Genomic DNA, 24,234 nt, shown 5'->3' on the forward strand with positions numbered 1-24,234 from the left:
GCCGCAGAGAAGCGAAGATCGCTGGGTCTAGCTGGGCAGAATGTGATTTCCATTCTCTTCGGGTGAGATTTATACAGCTACTCCTCGACAGTTCGTTTAGTGACCGTTCAAAGTTACAACGGCGCTGAGAAAAGTGACTTACGACCATTTTTCAGAGTTACGACCGCTGCAGCATTTCTCCACGATTATGTCATCAGAATTCACTTGCTTGGCAACATTTATGACCATTGCAATGTCCCAAGGCCATCTGATCACTTTTTGTGACCTTCTGATCACTTTTTGCGACCTTCTGACAAGCCAAAATCAATGGGCTAGTCAGATTCACTTAACAACTGGGTTAGTAACTTATCAACTGCAGTGATTCACTTAACTGTGGCAAGAAAAGGCATAAAATGGGGCAAAACTCACTTAACCAATGTCTTAATTAACCAATTTGGGGCTCCATTGTGGTCTAAAGTAAAGGACCATTTTGTTTGGGCGACCCTGCAAAAATATGTCTTTTGTGTCCTGCCCTTGGAAAGATTGGCATGCGAGAACTGGAAATGCTGGTAGGGTAAGCTTTGAAGCCAAGAGGCGGCTGATGGCTGATTGAGGCGTTGTTCACACTCTCGCTTTCTTCCAAGTCGCAAAAATGGCCCAGCCCATCCTTTTAGCGTGGTTGGTCTCAAGACTCATTCTTGACCAACATATTAAATCAGGCTATTTTATTTCTTCTCAAGTATTCCTGCAAATCCACTTCTAGACTAATATGTTGAAGCACTGCTGTTTTATGTTGGTAGCATGTTCTTGAGCGCTGTGTGCATTGTTTAGAATAAATACTGCTTTCGGCAGACACCTTAAATGCTATTTCCACAAAGGGATGGATTTTATATGAAAACAGAAATGAACTGTCTATTGCAGGGGCGTCAAACTCAATTTTTGCATCACGGTTGTGTTTGACCTTGGGAGTCCAGGGTGGGCGTGGCCAGCTTGACATCACTTGTGTCCAGGGCGCCTGAGTGTTCTGCCAGCGAAAATGGGCCCCTGAGCTTTGTTTTTGGCTGGCACAGCCTCCTGCAACCCTCTGCCAGCGAAAACGGAGCTCGGGAGGGAGCTCCGTTTTCGCTGGAAGAGGCACTGTGGGCCAGTCCTTTGCTGTTTCCAGGGTAGCCCCGATGGGCCGAATCCGGCTCCTGGGCCTTGAGCTTGATACCCCTGGTCCACTAGCTTCTGCTAACATTAAACATCAAATTGTATTGGATGACAGAAAAATAGAACCTCCTTATGAGCAGAAGCTGAAAAGGGCTGTGCTTAAACAAGGGCATTGAAATTAGGCTATGCCCGATTCCTGTCACCAAAGATCTCTTGTTGCTTTGGGCCAATAGAGTTTTTGAGCAGACAGGTCCATTTGTACACGTATACAATTTGGTTTAGCCAATAGATAATTTGGGCCTATGGATCATTTATCTAAAGCAGCATTTCCCTGGGTGACGGCTTTTCTATACAATGTGTTTCTTTGAAGTACTTAAAGAAATAGTTCATTCCTTGTACTTAAATAGTTCAGGTTCTAGGTGTATTCTGTTTTAAATATAAAACCTCTCTCTTTCCCTCACTCCTCCCTTTGCAGGAAAACCATCTGAAAGGGTTTTTAGAGAGATTTTCAAACCTGATGTGTATTGCGCTCACAGATTCCATAAACCAGCTGTGCCTGCCATAGCAGAATTGGATTGTCGCACAAAAACTAAAAGTATAATGGGACCAGAAATGAATGACGGATACAGTCTTGCCCAAAGTTTCACAGCCATTTAATCTTTTCACAGTGGTAAGACATTTGCTCTGAGTTTATAGACTGGAAAAGGCTCTCTCTGCTTCTTCTTTCTTGGTGTTCTCCATGTTGTTCTCATCACACGGATATTTTATTCATATTTCTCCCCTTGGATAAGGAAGGGAGGGAGTCATAAAAGGCAGTGGACCAATGAATGAAAGATTAGATCCTTAAAACATGTCTGAATGTTTTTAAATTAATTTGCATGGTGCCAAAAGATTTACAAAGTACCATGATGGCTTTCATTGCAATTCATCCATTTGCTGTTCCTACTAGGATATTCCTACTAGGAATATCTATTGTGGGATGTTTTCTCTTTTGGCCTTTTGACAACTGTAGGAGAGAAGATGACTGAACTGCCATGCTTTATGTACTACTATGTCAATAAAGGAGAATATTTGTAGCTCAGGGTTGAAATGAGGGGTCCTTGGTGTTCTCGAGGTTGGTTGTTTTGGTTGTTAACACTAGTATGTGTAACTGGGACTAAACAGTGATTGGGTGGCTGCTCCACTGCTCTTTTCAGATGTGACGTACTGGCCTTTGCAAGCTAAGCCATTAATCTGAAAAAGAAAAGGGAAAGATACAGGTAGTAACAAAAACAAAGAATTGAGAAAAATCAGTTAATCTAAGCCAAGCTTAAGTTTCTAAGCATGGTGTTACTCATCAAGCCCTTGTTGTAGTACTGTATTTAACTATACTGAACAATTTCTACAAGACGTTAAGCGGACAATTTGACTGGTGGAAAAATACACCTGTTCACAGGCTATATTTATACCTACTATGATATAACATGTAATTACAGTACATAAACAATGTAATTTTATATCAGATATATCAAATATGAAAAATAGCATTAAATTTGAAATATTTGTATATTATATATGTTTTGTAATAATACATCTTTTCTAGATAAGAGTACAAATGCATTAGCTATAGAGACAATCAAGAGGAATTGTGAATTAAATATACCACAAGACAATGGCAGAAAATCCTCACATCTAACTGTGTAAATTTCACTTTAATGATGCTATCATAGAAGTCTCCTCTTTTTTCTTAATGTCTTTAAATACATCTCAAGGCGGTGAATGTACGTAATACTTCTCTCTCCTGTTTTCCCCACAACAACCACCTTGTGAGCTGGGTTGGGCTGAGAGAGCTCAAAGTCACCCCTCTGGTTTTTTATACCTAAGGTGGCATGGGACTAGAACTGACTGTCTCCTGGCTTCTACGCCAATACCTTAACTACTAAACTAAACTATCCCTTTTATAGTACAATTACTATGATTTGATCACAAAATTTGCATGGTGAGGTTCTATCATTCTGAGCTTGGTTTAACTCAGGTGTATCTCATTTAACTTGGGTTTACTGACTTAATGACATATTTAGATTTTTACTTGATAAACCAGGACAGATGAGCTTTTTTGTACTTGGGGCACATTTTTCAATTATAATTATGGGCCCCTTTTATAAATTTGTCCTCCAAAAAGTGTATCCAGTAGTATGATAACAGATAGCTGGATCATTTTAAAAGAAATGAAATTTGAGGGAAGATGCATCCATCCCTGTTCTATTAGTAAAACAAATGCTAGAAATAGCTTGACTGAAAGCAATAATATTTCAGTTTGAAACATATACTGGTTATGTTGTTTAGTTTTGGCGCCTTTGAGATTCTGGTTCTTTTAAGGATATTGGCTTACCTTTGCCCGTTTCATGAAGGCCTCTTGGGAAGCCTTCTTATTCTCAGGCTTGCCAGACCAGGCAGCTAGCGCCGATGCTTGTAGAGCTCGTCCATATGAGAAAGTCAGCTTCCAGGGTTTGGGCAGTGGGCACAGATTGATAGCATTGAGGTTAATGGAGGCCTCCTCTTCACTTTGGCCCCCAGAAAGGAAGCAAATTCCTGCAGTTTGAATCAGATTGCAAAATTGCTCAGATTTCTAAATGACAAAGTAACTGTGCTGGATTAATCGTGATCTTTTATATGATGTTTTATATGATTAGACCAAAATCTCAGAAGGAAATGATGGTTAGATGGTTAGCTACTTCCATATTACAGGTAGTCTTTGACTTACAACCATTCGTTTAGTGATTTAAAGCACTGAAAAAAGTGACTTAGGACTATTTTTTGCACTTAGACTGTTACAGCAACCCTGTGGTCATGTGATCAACATTTGGACACTCGGCAACTGGTTCATATTTATGACGGTTGCAGTGTCTCAGGGCCATTTGACCATCTTTTGAGACTTTCTGAGAAGCAAAGTCAGTGGGAACTTAATTAAGCTTCACTTAATAACTATGTTACTAATTTAACAACTGCAGTGATTCACTTAACAACTGTGGCAAGAAAGGTCGCAATGTGGGGCAAAACTCATTTAACTGTCTCGCTTAGCAACAGAAATTTTGGTCTCAATTATGGTCATAAGTCAAGGACTATCTGTATGGTCATGAAAAATATGTGAAGTTGGACTTCACTCACTTCTGTTTTATGTGCCTCAAATATTTTTTATCAAATCATTTTTCTTAATTCCCCTTTCAAGGGAGAAAGTTCCTCAAGGTAATTTACTTTTCATGTTTTTCAAGAATGCCTTATTTTTCAAGAATTTAAAGAATTTTTAAAAAGAACCATTAAAAGACAGATAATTTAAACTACACTATCCTGTAAACCAGGGGTGTCCAAACTTGGGAACTTTAAGACTTGTGGACTTCAACTCCCAGAATTCCCCAGCCAGCCTGGCTGGGGAATTCTGGGAGTTGAAGTCCACAAGTCTTAAAGTTCCCAAGTTTGGACACCCCTGCTGTAAACATTCCATTTCAGCAGAGGCCACATTTAAACATAATAAAACCAAACCCAGCAAGATGTCAAATTAGGATTGATAAATTTTGAACCTGCTTCGTACAATCATTTAAATGTAGACTGAAATTTTCAGGCTTATTCAAAGGAGGACAGAAACCCTGAGAAGTTGTAATAAAGATGGGGCTGCCCCAGTAAAAACCACCTCAGTAACCTAAGATGGGCCTTTATTGCCCCTAAGAGGCCACATTTGGTAGGGAGTCTTTCAAATCACCTGATTCTAAGCTATTTAGTGCTTTAAACATTCATTTAAAATGAAAATGGACTGTCTCACATACCTAAAGAAGGGAGTGAACTCCAATAAGTTACCATGCAAGACGGGAGTGATAGCAGGAACTGCCGTACCTAGTCACTCCTTTAAAGCATGAGATGAAAGTAAGGTGTGAAGACCCAGTACACTTCTGGAATAAGGAACTACAGCAAGGCTGTCAACTCCCAGCCCACAGGACGGATGCGTCACGCGCTGGCCATGCCCAGGCCCGGTTTAGCAAAAAAAGGGGGGGGAAGTCCTGATACAGCATGTGATGCTACCGTGACGATATGAGTTTGACAGCTCTGAAGATAGCTGCACAATTGGCAAGTGTGAGTGCAAAAAGATTTTGTGTGCCTAAAATCGATTTTCACCATGGATAGAATGTTCACACGAAAACACCACATTTTTTTCCCTTCACAAACCAAGAAATATTGATTCAGGATGCTCAAATTAGCTTTAAAACAGCCTTAATTCGATAGGGAAACCTGAAATGAAATAATAACTGAAGAGAGTTCTGTTGCTCAAATCATAGGGTCAGAAGAATTACCTGGAACAGCTGCTGGGACTGTCCGAAGGAGAGCTGTAACTGTTGCCATGGCCACATCTTGTGGGGTATATTTCTTGGGACAAGCTTGTCCAGCTGTCACCATGTTGGGCTTCAGCAGTGTCCCTTCCAAATAAACATGGTGGTCATTCAAGGCTTTATAAACAGCAGCCAGCACCTGGAATGCAAAGAAAAGTGATGGTGGAAGTGTTTATAACATTCTTCTTTTAGTGTGGTAATTTTCAGATAAGTGTACCTTTATCCTCAAACAAGATGTTTCGGCAACAATCTTGCCAATAAGTTTCCTTCAGTGTCTCTATGGCTATTCAAGATGGCTGTCCTTCCTCAGTCTGATACTTTCCTTCGGTGTCGGACTATAGCCTCTATCATTCATTAACCCTCACACCAGACGTGGGTTGTTCCCGATTCAGCCCAGATTGGGTGAACCAGTAGTGGCAGCGGGAGGCTCCGCCTACCTGCCCGGATGCTTCTGTGCATGCGAGTGCGTGCAAGCGCACACGCACGGACGAGCAAACCAATAGTAAAAAAAAATGGAAACCCACCACTGACTCACACTGACTGAAAATGATAGGAGTGCAATACATTATCATTGATTACACTTTGCTTACCTCTAAACAGGTCCTCTAGATCAGGGGTCCCCAACTCACGGACCACTACTGGACCGGGGCCTATTCGGAACCGGGCCGTGTGATCAGTGGGCCAGCGCATACATCATGTGTGCACAGCTCAACTTGCAGTCAAACTACGTGCGCATGTGTGTGTGTGTGTGCTGGACCGCTGCTCACACGGCCTGATTCCCTTGTCTCCCCTGATGGGCTGCCAAGCCATAAAGATTGAGGACCGCTGTTGTAGATGTCAAGTAGGCAACTTCCTTTAACCTCAGCCATTATGGTCCAGGATAAGAATTGTTGGAAGGTGTGGCTCAGTAACATATGCTTGTCTTATATATTTTTTTAAATGGAGAAAACAAATCTTGATCTTTTTACTCATTTCACTTCAAAAGGCATTAGCCCAACATTTCAAAGCTGGCATTTTTTCTTGTTTGTTGTGTATTTTTGCCTATTTATTTCTAATAAAATTACAAGCCTGCACAAACCTCTAATTTGTACCCATAATTTAGGAGTAGAATGAATATTGAGAGACCCAAAACAGTTTGGACTTGAAGTCCTTGAAGAGTAGAAATACATTTTAAGTGAGTAAACCCTGATAACCAGGGATGAGACCATTGCACCCAGGGGAATTTAATTTTAGAATGAAAAGTGGACCAGACTAATAATGTTGATGATGTCAATTGCAGAAAGCAGATTTATTTGGAACAGCTTCTATCCTGCGACGATATCAGTAACCAAGCCAAACATCCAGATTTGCCTATAAGGACTCGATAGGTAAACTAAAATGCCAAACCCAGTCTGAACATCTGGCTGACAGTGCAATGATTAATAATAACAACAGCAGCACCAGCAACAACAATAACAACTCTTTACCTTTTCAGTCACATACTGACATCTCTGCAGGTCATGATCTCCATCAGGCAGGATTTCAGGTTCCACAATAGGAACTAAGCCATGCTGGTGTTTAAACAGAGAGAGAAGATTTAATTGAAATCTAGATAGGCTATGCTGAAGTTTAGCCAGCTTAAAACTAGGAACGCTCACAATCATACTCATTATCAAGCCTCTGGACAAACTGTCTCCAGCACCCAAATATTTGTGGGGACCTTATTATACCTGTTGGCAAATGCTAGCGTAGCGTGCCAATGTGTTAGCGTTCTCCTGGATGGCAAGGGTAGAAGGAGTTGTATGTGTAATTTTCAGCACAGCACGCCACTTGCCAAAATCGGCTCCATCTTTCTTATACTGGGCACAGCGCTCAGCAAGCCCATCCAGACCTGAAGGCAAATGTAGAAGTATTTTAGCAGTTGAGTTTTTCCAATGTGGCAAACTCAGTCCATGAACTTAGTTTATGGCTCTGTTTGTCATGAAGATCCAATACTGTATATATTAGTTGCATTGAAAAATACTTGATTGGCTATAGATCAACCAATCTTAACCATGGATAAGAAGGCCATGTAAATAAAGCCACTGCCTTCTGGAAGCTCGGAATACCAGAGAGAAAAGTTGAATTGTTTTGTGAACTTGAGGAAGCTTTAGACAAGAATCCCCCCCCCCCCAGTAAATCTTTGTAAGCACTGCCCCTATGACAAGTGACAATAATTATTTTTGCTACCTTAAGCATGTAATTGTGTTCCTATTTGAACATAAATTCTGCTTTTTTTATTTCTAATTTCTTGAGTTTTCAGCACTAAAACACAACCCTGCCTTCCAAATCTAGGGTTCCATTCCTCCCAAGGTTAATTTATTCTTGCTTTTAGTGTTTATAGAAGTCTTTTCCTTCAACTTAAAAGCAGTGTGTTCTTTAGTCTTGTTCTTCACCCCTTTTATCTAACATTCTAGCTAATGTTTCTGAAAATTCTGTGACGTAAAACAGGGCTGCCAAACTCCCGGCCCGTTTAGCAAAGGGGAAAAAAGTCCCGATACGTCACATGATTCCACAGGTTTGACACCCTTGACGTAAAAGAAAGCTTACCTTGAATGGTGGTTTCATTGTTAGTTCCTGCCAATGGGGCTGTGCCTTTATCCAGCTGCAGAAAATTAACACAGCATTAAATGCACATGTACCACAAAATGTAGTAAAGCACACAGATCATTTAAACATGGGCACGACCAATATATGTTGGATTTCTGGGATCAACTTTACCCTGATGATTTACCACACATAAACTCTGTGTAACTCGACTAAAACACAACTCCCCCCCCCCTTTACTATCCTTGTTTTTGCATGGCCTGCAATCCATACTACAATAGAAGTGCAGTTAAAAGCTGGCTACATCTATTTTTCTGCAGCAACTAACTTTAGGAAAGGATATCTGTGGAGATTCGCAGGTCATAGTTGTCTCAAAGGTGCTTTTTTCAAAAGGCAACAGGACCTTTTTTTTCCCCTTGAGGAAGAAGAAAATGTTTTGCTTCTCATCCAAGAAGCTTCATCAGTTCTGATGGTGGGGATCAGTTCTGATCCTTCCATTCCCCCCTTCATCAAAACTAATGAAGCTTCTTGGCTGAGAAGCAAAATGTTTTCTTCTTCCTCAAGGAAAAAACAATCCAGCTGCCTTTTGAAAAAAGCACCTTTGAGACATCTAGGAAAGGATTTTGAAACTATTTACCTTGATTCCAACCACGATGCCCTTGTCCTTAATGACAGCTGGGAAGAGTTTTCCAGCATTGTCCTTCTGATAGAGGGTCTCGTGGAAGAAAATAATTCCCCCAATCTGTTGGTTGATGGACGGGTTGGAAGAGAAGAGAATATCACGGAACTGTCGACGGTTTTCTTCCGTATTCTCCACATTGATGCGTTGCAGCCTATTCCCCATTGTCCCTACGGAGAGGGGAAACAACTAAAAGTCAGGAACCTCGTGTTGGTGACGTCTACCTATCATCTGTCCTTTTATTTATAACAAGTTTTAAAAGCTCCACAAAAGAAGATGGTAGAGTGTGCATCCATGAATAACAAGCAATGATTTGTAAAATGCCATCATCTAAAGCAGTGATGGCAAACCAAGTGCTGAAAATGGAGCACTTTACACAGGTGCGCGCTCATCTGAGCCGCGTCCAGGAAGAGGAGCTGTCAAGGGGGCATGCACATGCCAGAAAATAAACTTCCAGTTTCCGGCACGTGCATGCGCAGCAGCCTGCAAGTTTTCCAGTTACCACTGCACATGCGCACACACCAATCAGCTGATTGGTGTGCATGCTCACTCCGGAAAATGGAAGGCCAGCTCTTCTGGTTTCCGGCACTGCCGCAAGCACAAAAGCCAGCTGATCGTTGCATGCACATGCATGCCAGAAACTCAGAATGAATGACGCTGCATGTGCCAGGCGACATGGCTACGTGTGCCTCTTCAGGCACATGTGCCATAGGTTCGCCATCAGGGATTTAATGTATAGCTGGTAGTATCACCTATGTGGATTATACTCCTTCAGATTATAGGCATGGAATTTAATCTTCACTTTCCACCTCATGGGAAAATATTCTCGATATTTATAGGAACTGGCTAATCTCTCTCTTCTATAGGATATGCGGGAAATTGGGATTATACTAGCAATTTTTGATTTGAAAAATTCACGTTTTATATCCTTTGCCTGCGGTTTGAAAATGTGCAGTCTAGGAAAAGCAGAGAGAGATTAAAAAACAATGTGAAATTCACTTCTGAATGTCTCCCCTTGGCTTGTCTAAGGCAACTCTGAAAATGAGCCTCATTCATCATTTACAATGGCACTCCTTACAGTTGAATCATTCACTACTGAAATGAATGAATCTAACCTTTCAGCCTTGATAGAAAAGAACAATATGGTTTGATGGTTTGATGGCACTTACCTACAGATTCATCTGCAGCTAGGATTCCTTTGCCAGTAGCTACAATCCGCTGAGCTGTGTCAGAGAGTGCCTTTTTCTGCTCCGGAGAGAGGGTTGGAAACTGGTGGGTCATGGTGGCTGGAAGAAAAGACCATTCCAAAGTTTTAAAATGCATTTATTTGGATAGCTGAATAATCTTATGATTTTTTAAAAATTTTATTTTAGCAACAGCAGCATCATTATACTGGCATGGTGTCTTTAAACAGGAAGAGGACACGTTCTTACCCACACTTTTGATCACATGACTATCGTGCTTCCCTGAAAATAAGACAGGGACTTATTTTTTTTTGACACCCCCCCCCAAAAAAGTGGTTGGCCTTATTTTGGGGGAGTTATTATTATTTTTGAGGTGCAGGAGGTGGCAAGCGTGGTCACCTCATGGCTGCTGCTGTGCTGCAATATTTTCAGTGAGGGCTTATTTTCAGGTGAGGGTGTCAGGCACATGCTTGTTCTTCGGCAATTCCCTCCTCCGAGGCCTCCCCCTTGGTAGGACTCTTCGTCACCTTAAGCTGGGGATCCTCTTCCAGAGGTCGTTTGGGCTTTCCCCCCTCCGAGGCCTCCCCCTTAGTTGGACTCTTTGTCACCTTAAGTTGGGGATCCTCCTCCGGAGATTGTTTGCCCTTTTCCTCTTCCAAGGCCTCCCCCTTGGTAGGACACTTCGTCACCTTAAGTTGGGGATCCTCTTCCAGAGGTCGTTTGGGCTTTTCCCCCTCCGAGGCCTCCCCCTTAGTTGGACTCTTTGTCACCTTAAATTGGGGATCCTCCTCCGGAGATTGTTTGCCCTTTTCCTCTTCCAAGGCCTCCCCCTTGGTAGGACACTTCATCACCTTAAGTTGGGGATCCTCTTCCAGAGGTTGTTGGCCCAGATGACTCTTCTGTGGTGGCATCTGGGGCCCTCTCTTTACCGCCGTGGTGGTTGGTGCGCACATTTGTGGCATTGGGGCTAGAGCCAAGCACTCTGACGCTCTGTGGCCAAGTTGACAGCAATGGTGGCATTTTATTGGCCCCCACGAGGAATGGAACCTAGTTACATCTCTAAACATAGGAACAGTTTCATCACATTGGCTTGCTCTCCAATGTGCAGCTTCCCCCCTGGTAAACCCTTCTTCCATGGTGGAGACTGCTTCTCTGTAGGAAGGTGGGGTAAGAACCTTTTGGGGCATTGCAGATGCACCTTGTCCCACTTCCCATCCTGCAGGCCTCTCTTTGGTAATCCCTTCTTCCATAGTCGAGATTGCTTCTCTGTAGGAAGGTGGGGTAAGAACCTTTTGGGGCATTGCAGGTGCACATTTTCCTGTCATACATCTTGCTTATTTTAGCACATGCGCTCAAAAGCCCAATTGAGCTTATTATCCAGGGAGGTCTTAGTTTCAGGAAAACAGGGTATGTGGATGCTGCAACGGTCATGTGAATTTCTATGGTTTGTGTAGGTATGTGTCAGGTAATCATCATTGCAGGCTGTGGATTGTCCTGTTTCAGACTCTGTTAAGAGAAGAGCTAAGTGGTTCTATTATCTGCCACTTGCCACTATGAATGACATTCAAGACTGTAGTAATTATTTTCTAATTACTAATTCTAATCCGTTATTGCATTAGTATTGCACTAGAATTCAATATGGTTATTGCCCTGGGATAGAAGCTGTTTTTCAGCCTGTTTGTCCTTGTTTTAATTATCCTGTACCGTCTGCCAGATGGTAATAGTTTTTTAAAAAGGTGCCCAGGATGAGATGGATCTTTGAGAATGTTTTGAACTTTCTTAAGGCAGCGAGAGCTATAAAGCTCTTCCAAAGTGGGGAGAGGGAAACCAATGATCCTCTGGGCAATGATGTTGACCCTCTGAAGTGCTGTTCTATCTGCCACTGTGCAATTGGCAAACCATACACGGATGCAGTAAGTTAAAATACTCTCTATGGTACAGCGGTGGAAGGTCACCAGCAGTTTTTCATTCAGTTGTTGTTTCCTGAGCATGTGAATGTCTGTATGTGTGTAACACTACCACTTTTTTAAAAAAAATATTTCCTGGGATGACAAGAGCATCCAAAACCACAGGTGATCACAAAATATGATCCTAAGAAAAACTGTACAAAGCTTTTTCTGTCTGAATAAATGAATGCCTGCCTACATAAGGAAAGTTTCTCTCTAAACATCTTTGATATGAAAAAGACATTAAAATGCATCTTTTAAAAAAGTTTTTTTAAACTGTTTTAAGCATTAAACTTAACTGTTTTTAATATAGAAGGGTTCAGTTATTGGTTTTAGGTGTTATTGCAAACTGCAGAGAGTTCTTTAGAATTGGCAGTATAACGTTATATGTGTGAAATGGGCGACTATATAAATCAAATAACTAAATAAATGTAAACTAGAGGGAAAAACATATTTTCACTTGCAAGTGGATGTTAAGCTCATTGAAGTTATACCCTATTCCCCCCCCCCCTTTTCTCCCATCACCAATCAATAGATTTTGGCATCCTGTACTTGACTAATTCTGGAGACAATTTTTAAAAGGAAGTTGACACCGCATTGAAAAAAAAACCCATTAAAGTTTCTATTTTTTTTAAAAAAAAGTACAAGTCATAATAAAATAACAGACTTTGGGTTCTAGGAAAATTTTCCCACTCCCTCCTCCCCCACCATAAGGTGCTGATTGAACCCATTTGTCACACAAATAACTTGCATTTTCCAAGCCTAAAAGTTTCGCAGTGAAAACATGGTATTGCAGTACTATAAAAATATGGTGGCATTTAAGATATATCAGGAGCATCAAAAGTAAAGAAAACTTTTGTCTGTTTGCCTAATCAAGTTTCTGGCAGAGAAACAACAGGATCTGGGCAGGAACAGTCAACCTAGCTGGAATGTAAAAACCATTTCCCCCCTCTCTTTCTTTAGTGCTACAGAAGAAGATAGAGTGGAGAAAACATTTCCCTATTAGAAATAGCACAAAGGTTGTCTTCTGTTAATGTTACAACAGATGACAGACCAAAGTGCAAGAACTGAGGTCAGAAGAGGGTTAGCGGATTGTGCCTTCCAGCTAGGGTTGTTGCACTGTGAACTGGTGTGTGTGTGTGTGTGTGTGTTTTAGGGGGGGAGGGGAGATAGATGTGCAATTTGCAAGATCTCTTGTGAGTCTTTTAGGACGTGTGTCCAACTTTTGTTCCTAGGTAATGGACAGTTAATGTTTACTTTTGCTATGTCTAAACCCTGGTTGTGTGGAGAATAATTAACCACTGAGTACAGCCATTACATGGATTAGAATGATTGCTCTTTTCATTTCCCAGACCCAGAAGATATCGACTTTAGTAGCAATCTAAGCAGGTTTAATAATATAGTGATTTGATGTATTGATTAAAAGGAATCCTGGATTAGCAGAATTTTTCTATAGTGCGTTTATAAAGTACGTACTTCTTTAATTATACCTTACATGATTGATATGATGTGAAAAACAGGAAGGAGTAGTGTTATTTATGGTGGCTCACCGAGGTCTTGGATGAAAGGCAAAATACAAATTTAATAAATAAATAAATCTTCTATACTACAATTGAATGAGAAGCAGTTTAGTGTGGTGGTTAATACATTTGGCTAGAAACTGGGAGGCTGTGAGTTCTAGCCCCACCTGAGGCACAAATCCAGTTCAGTGACCTTGGGCCAGTCACACACTCTCAGCTCTAGGAACGAAGCAATGGCAAACCACTTCTGGAAAATCTTGCCAAGAAAACTGTAGGGACAGGTCAGGGCAGTTGCTCGGAGTCAACACTGATTTGAAGGTATGTGGGTGGGTGGGTTCAAGACCCAAGTGCCATGTGACAGGGTGAGCTCCTGTCCTTGCCCAATTTCTGCATTCCTAGCTGTTTGAAAGCATGCAATGCCATAGATAAATAGGTGCCTTTGCCATAGGAAGAGAGAGCGAGAGTGCAACTAAACATTAAAATAGACACTAGGTGCATTTGTAGATTTTTGCAGACCTGCAAGAGTGAAAAGATGAAACTTGTCTTTTGCACAGTATTCTGTCAAGCAGAAAGCTCTAAAACAGTGGTTCTCAACCTGTGGGTTGGGACCCCTTTGGGGGTCGAACAACCTTTTCACAGGGGTCACCTAAGACCATTGGAAAACACATATTTTTGAAAAAATACGGAAAACATAAAATAATCTTATGGTTGGGGGTCACCTCAACATGAGGAACTGTATTAAAGGGTCGCGGCATTAGGAAGGTTGAGACCCACTGCTCTAAAATTTCAAGAGGAGGTGGGGTGGGAGAGGGAGAGAATGGTATGCAGTACTATGGTCAAGAGTCATGAATGCCTTCAAAAGTAAGGCAACCTCAAAGTGTTGGTGATCATAACCTGCTCCGTTGATTTTACTTGACTCACTATTTCAAGCACAATATTGAGTCCAATAAAAGGAGCCTTCTGTCAGTTCACAGCTTCTAGATGTGATGTACTGCACATTTCTCCACTTTGCTGATGGAATGCAATGGGTGTATATGAGTGTCCAAATATCACATTACAGCTATAACTCTCCTGGGTGATCTTACCAATGTATGCTTCTTTGCCTTAGCATAATATGGGACACAAGAATATACACAGTATTTGGAACGAAAGGATTGAACGCATCCATACTGTCTTTTGATTAGTAACAGTACAAGCTCTCAAAAATATTTATTTTATTTAGTTATGTATGTGTGTGGGTGGGGGTGGATTCCAGATTGTAAAGTTTATCTGAAAGAAAAGAATTATAAATAAGTAGTTGATTGTATAATGGAAAAGAACATGCAAAACAGAGGTTTCTGCCTCTTTGCTTGTGTAGAATTGACCAATATTGCTTTGACAGGGGGGGGGGGGGAACTAGTCGTGATATGCATGCATTCTTTTTTCACCAAAAAAGTCCTAGAGTATCAGGCACCCAAGAAGTTCTTGCCACCTATCTTTAGTGAATGTTAATGTTCCAGGGGCTCTGTAGTACTACCACAGAGTTAAGTATCCAATTATTGCCAGCACTTTCCACAAGACTTTCCCAGACAATAAATGAATTATTCCCAGAGTTTAAAAGAATTAATGCATTTTGAAATCCAACACGGTAACATGTTACTGAGGGATTTAAATGTATGCTTACTGGGGAATAGGAACAGCTCCACCAGTTTGCCTTTGGGTAAATAGCTCTCTAGGGGCTGGCTGTCATTGCTTAGCTTTTGTCAATTCTGTATGTCAATCCTGTATACATCAGTGGTGAGATTCAAATTATTTTTACTACCAGTTCTGTGGGCCTGGCTTGGTGGGCGTGGCAGGGGAAGGATACTGTAAAATCTCCATTCCCTCCCCACTCCAGGGGAAGATTACTACAAAATCCCCATTTCCTCCTCATCAGCTGAGACTCGGGAGCCAGAGAATAGATGGGGGCGGGGCCAGTCAGAGGTGGTATTTACTGTGTCTCTGCACTACTTAAAATTTCTGCTACCAGTTCTCCAGAACTGGTCAGAACCTGCTGAGTACCATCTCTGGTGTACATCCTCTCTCGTGGTATGCGGAAGAGTGCTCACGAGATTCTATAAGGCCAATAAATAAATAAAATTTCCAAATTCCAAGTGTGTCATCATCTCATGAAGATTGCTTATCCTTACAATGAAGGACCAGTCGTCCCAGTCCTGTTGCTCCATGGTTAATAGCAGAGATGCTGGGAATTCTCCTTCCGCAATATCCGGAAGAGCCACAGATCCGTCCCTCCAATTTACGATGGTAAAAGCCCCCAAAAGAGAAGTATTAATTATACTTCAGCCCTCTGCCCTTCCCACTTCCATTGGAGCGCTTTTGACCTGTTCTTCTATCTTACATTCTGTTCCTTTTTACTTGGCGATCCGTCTTTATTGCTCACGTGGCAAAGACTTAGGCTGCTTTTAGCAGAACTAACTTCTTGCATCAGCGGACACTCAAATCTTGTTAATGACACTGTGGGATCCGGGACTTGTCGCCTTATTCCGGATAGGGAGACATTCCGTAAGCGGCTTTAAGAGGGGTTGAAATCCCTGGAGTGAAGATTTAGGAAGAGAAAAGGGCGATTCCACACCGGAGATGCAAACCCATTTCCAGACGCAAAAAGCGACTCGTTTCCGAATAGGAAGACCAAAAGCCTCTGCACAATGGTGTAATGAATTGCAGTTACACAATTACACAACTCTTGGGAGACGAAGACCTCCTCTCTCTCTCGTCCTGGACGTAGCTTTCTGAGGGACTGGAGGCTTTAACTCAGGGATCCCCAAACTTGGCAACTTTAAGACTTGTGGACTTCAACTCCCAGAATTCTCCCAGATTGTTGAACTGACTCGCACCTTTCTCGACCAATAGGCAAAAGCTCTAGGGAGCGCCTGTACCCTTCAGTAAGAGCTTAGAGAGGCTCCGTTTGAAGCGGAGAAGCAGCATCTCCGGAGATCCAGACTTTTCTCCCCTCCACCCCTCACTTACCAACCCCCAAAAGCTTTCTCTTTCTTCCCTAGTTTCCCAAGAACCCTCCTGAGCGCCTTTTCACGTACCGCTTCGGTGGATCTTCACCGCCTCTCCCAGAAGCTCTCGTGAATGGATGAGGTGGCTTCAGCCAAACGGGACGAATTCTGCCACGCGGAAACTTTTTATACCTTTTGCGCAACGCGGCTGGTTAACTCTTCCCCGAATTTTCTTTCCCTCTTCCTCCACTTCAAGCTGGTTGGCACAATGGAACTCCTCAGTAGTTCTGATTGGCTATGAAGGGTGATAAGGTCGGCCCAATAAGAAGGTAGGTGTGTGTGTGTGTGTGTGTGTGTTTGCTTGCCTGCCTACTTCCCTCCCCCTCAAACACCCCCACGATATAATATGTACACAAGCAACTGCCCTGTGTACTCAAGTGCAATACATTTTGCAACGCTTGCATATGACGAAAGAAATAAGGTTTTGCAAAGGGGGAAATCAGAGCCAGAAAGTTCTCCCTTGTTTTGAAGCTGTCTGTGAAGGGCTGTTTCTGCTAACTTCAGCCTAGGTTTAGCCTAGAACAGGGGTGTCCAAACTTGGGAACTTTAAGACTTGTGGACTTCAACTCCCAGAATTCCCCAGCCTGGCTGGGGAATTCTGGGAGTTGAAGTCCACAAGTCTTAAAGTTCCCAAGTTTGGACACCCCTGGCCTAGAACTACGCCGCCTATGGTCTGACCTAAAGCCTAACCCTTAACCCCTAACTCTAATCCTAACCTCAACCCTAACCCTTCTAACCCTAACCCTAACCTAAACGCAGTACACAAAACTGTCTCCTACAACGTCCTACCTGTCAATGATTACCTCAGCTTCAACCACAATAATACACGAGCAAACAATAGAGACAAACTCAAGAAAACCGCTCCAAACTCGATTGCAGAATATACGACTTCAGCAACAGAGTGGTCAATGCTTGGACTGCACTACCTGACTCTGTTGTTACATCCCCAAACCCCCAGAACTTTAACCTAAGACTGTCTACTGTTGACCTCACCCCATTCCTAAGAGGTCTGTAAAGGGACCTGCATAAGCGCACCAGCGTGCCTACCATCCCTGTCCTACTGTCTCCATTTATTCGTACCCATTTCCTCTGTTCATATTTATGTTTATACTTATACCTGTTATCTTTTACATGTTTGACAAACTAAAATAAATAAAATAAAATAAAATAGGTCCAGGACCTGGGAAGGCAGGGAATTGGAAATATTTTGTACGTGGCCAAGATGTGGAACAGGTGTGGGTGTTACCTCTTCAGTTTACCCAACTGTGCTAAGCTGCCCTATATGTTTGTTTGAACTGCATTCATTTATTCTCAATGTGCGCATAAATGTTATGCAAATATTGTTTTCTTTTGGGCTTGGAAAATTCCTCATGAATGACTACGCAGAAGTGGCCTCCCTCAGCACCAAGTCCTAAGGGGGCAAGTGACCTGGATTTTGTAATTTGTTAACTAACAGAGTTACTTTGTATTTTAATTTGATTTATTTTCTCTCTTTTCGGATGATGTTCAGGTTGATTAGCTTTTAACATTCCTAAACAAGCTGGAGACTAGCTCCAGATAAGAAAAAATTTGTTAGTACAAATTGGGGTCTGGTTGATCGCTTTTGTGAACTCCAAACCACCTTTTTCCTTAGAATTACACCCCTTCTGATGTCAGACCTCATTTTAATGAATGTGTGATATTATGGGAAGCAAATATGTAACATGTTTGACTACATGTAACTGATTGTCTGTGCAAAGGGGAGGTTACTTTTACCCTGTCCAATCAACTTTCCTCTTGCATTTTCTTCATTGTGTTAACTATAAAAAGGAGTGAAACACGGGGCTCGAGGTTCTCTCTTTCCTTTGTCATAGAGAGATCCCATTTTATCAGGGGGGATAAAATGTAAATAGCTTTTAAATAATCTTCTGAGTCAGTTGCTTATTGGGAAGGTAAAATGAGGCAGAACCTAGGGACAGATTTGGCTTTCACCATTTAAAAGGTGAATTCCCACCTTTCAGTAGGAGTTTACTCTTAGGGAGGATTGCAGCTCTGAGTGTCTGCATGTGCCTTCAAGAAAACGTGGACTCTCGATGCTGTAACGTATTGTCTTTGATGAGAAGGAGCACCATTTCATCTCTTCCTTTTCAACTTTAGCAGGCCAATTATAATAGTGTAAAGCAGTGGTTCTTTCAACCTTTTCTTCACCCTGGACCAGGGGTGGGCTGCTGGGTTTCGCAGGGGTTTGGAAAAACCTCTAGCTAAGATTCTATGCAGTTCAGAGACCCTCCAAATCCCACTCCTGGCTGCCCTGCCCTCCCCTCCCAGGAGTCCCCATGCAGCCCATTTTGGATGCAGGCAAGTGCAGGGTGCGCACAGAGGCTCGGGGAGAATGAAAAATGGGCCTACTGGAAGCTCGGCAAGGGCAGAAATGGGCCTGTTTCCAGCCTCCAAGGGCCTCCAGAGCCTGAGGAGGCTGTTTTCGCCCTCCTGGAGGCTCAAGGAAAGCCTCTGGAGCCCAAGGAAGGCAAAAATGCCCCCGCGTGGTACAGGAGGCCAAATAGGCCATGCCCACCATGGCCACGCCCACCCAGCACCCAGGCAGAGAACCCCTTGCTAAAATATTTGAAGCCCACCACGCCTGCCTTGGACCCCCTTTTAAATAACTTTTGTGGTCACGGATCATGGCCATGGACCACCAAGACTTAGTTCAAGATTTAAATCATAAGATTTCTTCAAACCTTAGTAGACACCCCTATGACATCATAGCCACCAGGGGTCTGCAGACTGAAGATTGAGGATCAGTTGTCAGCCTTTGCTTTGCTGCTCGCTTTCGGCTGCCATTGAAACGGGGAGTGGGGGGAGATATATGGTATTTGGGAGGGGAAGCTTAAGCACAGGAGTGATTGAAGAAGGGAGTCATTTTCTCACCATCAACTGCGCATGCTGCAGATAGTGGAATTGCCGCCAAGGCCAACCGTCTGACATACCAACCTGATGATGGGTTTTGAAACTGCAGCCCACATGACACCTGTGGGGTGTGGGGATTGGACTGGGGGTTGGGATCACTAGGGGGAGGGAATTGGGTCACATATTGATATCTATGATTGTGTGCGCTTTTGCCTCAGATCTTGCTATGCTAGCTGCTTTCTACTCATAACCAGTAAAAGTACTCTTAATTCTGAAAAATGGAGTTGAGTGGTTTCTTTCTTGGTTACTGATGGAGGCTGCCCTGACACCAGTGCTGTAAAGTTTGCTTTGATGTATATCTCTTCCACGATAGCGTAGTGGCTACAGCTAGGTAGTACAGGTAATGAAGTCAGAGCAGGGCTTCTAGGACATTCATTATCTGCACTACCATTTTCTTGATGTACCAGTGAAAGATAGAACTCACTTGCTAATCTTATATTTTACCATAATCCCCCACCTCATCCCCGTGCCTTTTACCTCTAACATGAGTTTAGTGGTATTGTATAAAAGGCCCCTGTTCAAGAATAGCCCAACCGACAGGTCATAGAAGTGGCTGCATTGAGTAGGAATATTAGTAAAACTCTCATTTTCCTCTGTACCTCTTGATACCTGTTACCTGTCAAATGAACCTGAATGACAAGTTACATGCATGTTGACTGCTTGTAACATTTGGAGAGTATCTCCCATTTTTTCCTATTAGTTAGGCAATTTGATAGATGATTAAATCTGCCATTGTAGTAATCCATCTGAACACACACAACCCTTTATTAAGGATTGGTGGTTGTTACTTGGCCACCTAATGAGAAGGAAGGACTCACTGGGGAAGAGCCTAATGCTGGGAAAGATTGAGGGCAAAAGAAGAAGGGAACGACAGAGAATGAGTTGGATTGATGGATGGAGTCACTGAAGTAGTCGGCATGAGCTTAAATGGACTCCAGAGGGTGGTAGAGGACAGGAAGGCCTGGAGGAACATTGTCCATGGGGTCCCGATGGGTCTGACACTACTTCACAACTAACAACTCCCCTTGTAGAAAAAGTGGGAAGGGGGAGAAACCAAGCCAGGGAGATTCATCACTCCCTTTCCTTAACTTGGCTTATAAGAAGTACATAAACATCAGTTGCCATTTTCATTGTTGTGGCACAGCTGGAATTGATAATGGGGACGACGTTATTTATGCCAGCACACTTTTCTTTTACTCAAGAACTCATGGACAGTACTTGAATTTGGCTGTAAGAAAAAATTCTCTGCCATTGTGGTTGCAAGCCATGTTTATGCCTTAGTAACTGCATTAATCAATTATTGTTTATTTGATAAGCAATGGTTGAGTGTGAGTCCTGTTAGTGTTTGATATCTGACCTCATTTGTGTGAAAAATGAGTATTCTAGGTAGTCAGTAGAAAGACAAATTTTTATAAGTTATGTTTTGTTAATATGGGTAGTTAATATGAATTGAATAGTTTGGAGGCCGTGTCTCATTCAGGATAGCATGTTTGCTTATGCAGCTAGGTATGTTAAAGCGAGGGTTATTCCTAAGCAGACGTTATACAGTATATCAATATCTTTGCTACCGGTTTGGAACCGGGAGCAGGCAGAGGGCGCTTCTGCATATGCGCAGAGCATTCGTGATGATGTCTGGGTGGGTGGGCGGAGCCTCCCACCCCTGCCCCTACCGGTTCGCATAAACCGGGGCGAACCTCTGTTATATATATAAATGGTCTTAAGCATAACATCTTTTATTCCTCAACGTCTCTATAATTTTTTCCCATCCATACCTTCTTATCTCAGTGATGCTCTGCTCCTGCTGTTGTTTAATATATTGCCAACCTTTTTGGGCCCTTTTGATGAGTGTGCATATTTGACGGTGTGTTAACAAAGGGTATGTCACACAGCTACACTATGTTCTGGGGAAAATGCAATTGTGATGCAGTTCAGAGAAAAGATTTTTTTAAATGGATCCATTACATTCATTGCATGAAAGATAGCTGGTGGTTGGCTCTGCAAAATCTCTCTGAGGTTCACTTGATTAGTTGCCCTGAAAGGTGAAAGCTCAAGAATTTTGTTAAACCAACATTGTCTCAGTTTTAATGCAATCTCTCGGTGGCCTTGATCACTAGTCTGCTCTTTCTCTGAGAGATGCAATGTTTGCTAAGTCACTGACATTCTCTCTCCAAAGTTGAAAAGACAAACAAGCAGGAACTTTAGCCACCAGACACAGTAAGGGACCCTGAAGTTTTGATCAGTAAGACACAGTGCTTTACAGTCCTCTCCAAGTGGTTTACAGAATCAGCATATTGGCCCCAACTATCTGGGTTCTCATTTTACCGACCTCAAAAGAATGGAAGCTGAGTCAACCTTGAGTTGGTCAGAATTTAACTCCTGGCAGTCGGCAGAGTTGGCCTGCAATACTGCATTCTAACCACTGCGCCATCACGGTTCTCAAAAAGTTGCACAATGTAGAGCATTCTCCTCTTGATTTAATACAATACAAAACAATAGAGTTAGAAGGGACCTTGGAGGTCTTCTAGTCCAACCCCCTGCCTAGGCAGGAACCCCTATACCGTTCCAGTCAAATGGCTATCCAACATCTTCTTAAAGACTTCCAGTGTTGGGGCATTCACAACTTCTGGAGGCAAGCTGTTCCACTGATTAATTGTTCTCACTGTCAGGAAATTTCTCCTCAGTTCTAAGTTGCTTCTCTCCTTGATTAGTTTCCACCCATTGCTTCTTGTTCTACCACCAGGTGCCTTGGAGAATAGGTTGACTCCCTCTTCTTTGTGGCAACCCCTGAGATATTGGAACACTTGATCCCCTCCTATAATTTGATCCCCTCCTATAATTTATATCACAGTTATAGATTCCAGAGTTTTAATTCAATCTTGCATTTGTCTGTCATATGTATCTAAAGATCTGCTGCTATCTAGACCAGAAATCGTGAATCTTTCCCCCCCTTTTTGCTCTTGGCTGTCTCTCAGCTTCATGAACCTCTATGACCCCCCTCATAGTTGCTTTTAGTTGGAAGTATTTTATCATTTGCACTATTTATTAATTTAAACAGTGTCATAGAAGATAGTGGCACCATAGAAATGTGGCATGAGAAATATATGGGCATGTTGAGACCCAACAATCTGGACTGTTTGTGCTTCCTGTTCAGGATTATGAATTCCTGGGATCGGGAATCTAGAAAGGAGTATTTTCATTGTTGCCCTTAGCTTGATTTAGTTTTGAAAAGAAGATGGAAAAATGGATTTTTAAATATATTGAGAATCTAGGGCAGGTAGCATGTATATTTCATAAAGAATCTCAGCATTCTAAGACTTTTCTAGAGATTGTACATTGAGAAATGTGATTCTCCCCTTTTCCCATGCTATGAACTGATTTACTGCAATCCCGCAGATGAGAAATCATAGTGAGAATTTGTCCAGACAGGGGGAAAAAAAAGTTTTATTTCAGGTCACCTTCATGCAAGGTCTTTGCATCACTCCCAAATGGTTGCCACATCTCTTTGACTCTACGCTATTGCTTCTGTCAACTGGGTCAACTGCATTAATCTCCAATAGCAACTGAAGTCACTATATTGCTGTTGTACAACGTTGACGTTCTATGGAGCTAAGTGGCTCAAGATTTCAAACAACTTTGTGGAAATTGAATAAAAATTGTTGTTTTGTCATTTTAGATCATTTTAAAAAATCAATTTTTGTTTGTGTTATAATTGTGAGCTCCTCAGTCATGTATATAAGATAGGCTGCCTGTAGATTTACTAAATAAAGTGTCCTCATCTGTTCAGTACCAAAGCTTATGAAATCTTATGACCATAAAGGAGAAAGGTCTGCTAGGGCAGTTTCCATTACATATTACAACTCTATACATTTAGGTAAGACCCAATATGTGGAGGTGTGATATGCTACTTTAAGTGATAGAACAAGGCATACCCAAAATATTCTTAATTTGGTGCATTTAGTTTAGCAAGGCATTGTTTTATCTTAGTTTTGCACCATTCTTGCAATCAAATAATTTTGAAAACATTCTCATTTGTTTCCACGATAATGCTAACATTTGCATTATGGTGGCACCGTGCAAGCACCTGTCTTCTATATTTGTGTTGCAAAGCACATTTCATCAGTTGCCCTCTTGCACACTGGATATCTATATCTAAAAATGAGTTTGACTCAATAGTTGTAAAGCACCAATATGCTCTTGTTAAAAATAAATAAATGACTTACATTTATGTAAGTTGTGTTTTTTGAGCTGCTGCATTGGATCTTATACTTCAAGGCTCAAGAGCTGCTTGTGGGCATGGCTGTAATTCAATGGTAGAGAACATACTGAGGATAGAAATAATTCCAGCAGCTACATGCAGAGGGAAGCTACAAGCAGATTCTGAAGAAAACCTCTGAATCTAGTTCATTCTCTGGTTACAGTTTGGCCTGATTACAGGTCCTGCAGGTATATTGCACAAATCCACAGCACAATGACAATGCTTGTGTGGGGGAGGAAAGCGTGTGTTTCAGAAACCTAGCATAGATACAGACCTGATTCTTTGAAGTAATCAGGGCAGCTCATGTGTTATCTAGTCACCTTAGAATTTAGGCTACAGGTACATCTACATATCTAACTTTGATTCAAGGAAGCCGCCTTGAAGAACACTACACCACCTGATACCATCTTCCATTCATCCCCAATCCAAAGCACAAAACCCGAACCAAAATTGATGTGGTGCACCGTCTTTTCTCCCAACTAACCCCTTGCCAGTTGCACAACTTCTTGTGGTACTTTAGCACTAAATGAGCTGATCAGGCAGTAGAGGGTGGAATCTTTTCAGCTTCTGTTGGCTGCTTTCTGTCTGTACTGCCCAGAGTGG

At 42.1% G+C, this 24,234-nt stretch overlaps 2 protein-coding genes across 2 annotated transcripts in view; one reads left to right on the forward strand and one right to left on the reverse strand.

Annotated features, from left to right (window-relative positions):
• Nucleotides 1-1,767: 1,767 nt before the first annotated feature.
• ALDOB (aldolase, fructose-bisphosphate B) lies at nucleotides 1,768-16,598 on the reverse strand. Its single transcript, XM_081940751.1, has 9 exons — nucleotides 16,458-16,598; nucleotides 9,903-10,019; nucleotides 8,692-8,903; nucleotides 8,058-8,112; nucleotides 7,199-7,359; nucleotides 6,956-7,039; nucleotides 5,454-5,628; nucleotides 3,503-3,702; nucleotides 1,768-2,364 (listed from the first exon to the last, which is right to left on the reverse strand). The coding sequence occupies exons 2-9, from the start codon at nucleotides 10,012-10,014 to the stop codon at nucleotides 2,269-2,271; spliced, it is 1,095 nt and encodes a 364-aa protein (XP_081796877.1). The 5' UTR covers nucleotides 10,015-10,019; nucleotides 16,458-16,598; the 3' UTR covers nucleotides 1,768-2,268.
• RNF20 (ring finger protein 20) overlaps nucleotides 16,561-24,234 on the forward strand; it is a 44,560-nt gene continuing 36,886 nt past the window's right edge. The window contains exon 1 of the mRNA XM_081940745.1: nucleotides 16,561-16,696. Coding sequence (XP_081796871.1) covers nucleotides 16,665-16,696 — 32 coding nt within the window. The 5' untranslated portion in view covers nucleotides 16,561-16,664. The remainder of the gene's footprint in view (nucleotides 16,697-24,234) is intronic.

This window comes from Natrix helvetica, assembly GCF_964273705.1.
Source record: "Natrix helvetica genome assembly, chromosome: 2".
Taxonomy (NCBI): Eukaryota; Metazoa; Chordata; class Lepidosauria; order Squamata; family Natricidae; genus Natrix; species Natrix helvetica.

Bases quoted from the DNA above. Each gene is read 5' to 3' on its own strand.
- ALDOB (XM_081940751.1), bottom strand. From the start codon at position 10,014: ATGACCCACCAGTTTCCAACCCTCTCTCCGGAGCAGAAAAAGGCACTC. The intron at 5,629-6,955 runs GTAAAGAGTTGT...TTTGCATTCCAG, and splicing joins GTCAGTATGTGACTGAAAAG to GTGCTGGCTGCTGTTTATAA. The intron at 2,365-3,502 runs GTAAGCCAATAT...TTTCTTTTTCAG, and splicing joins CCTTCATGAAACGGGCAAAG to ATTAATGGCTTAGCTTGCAA.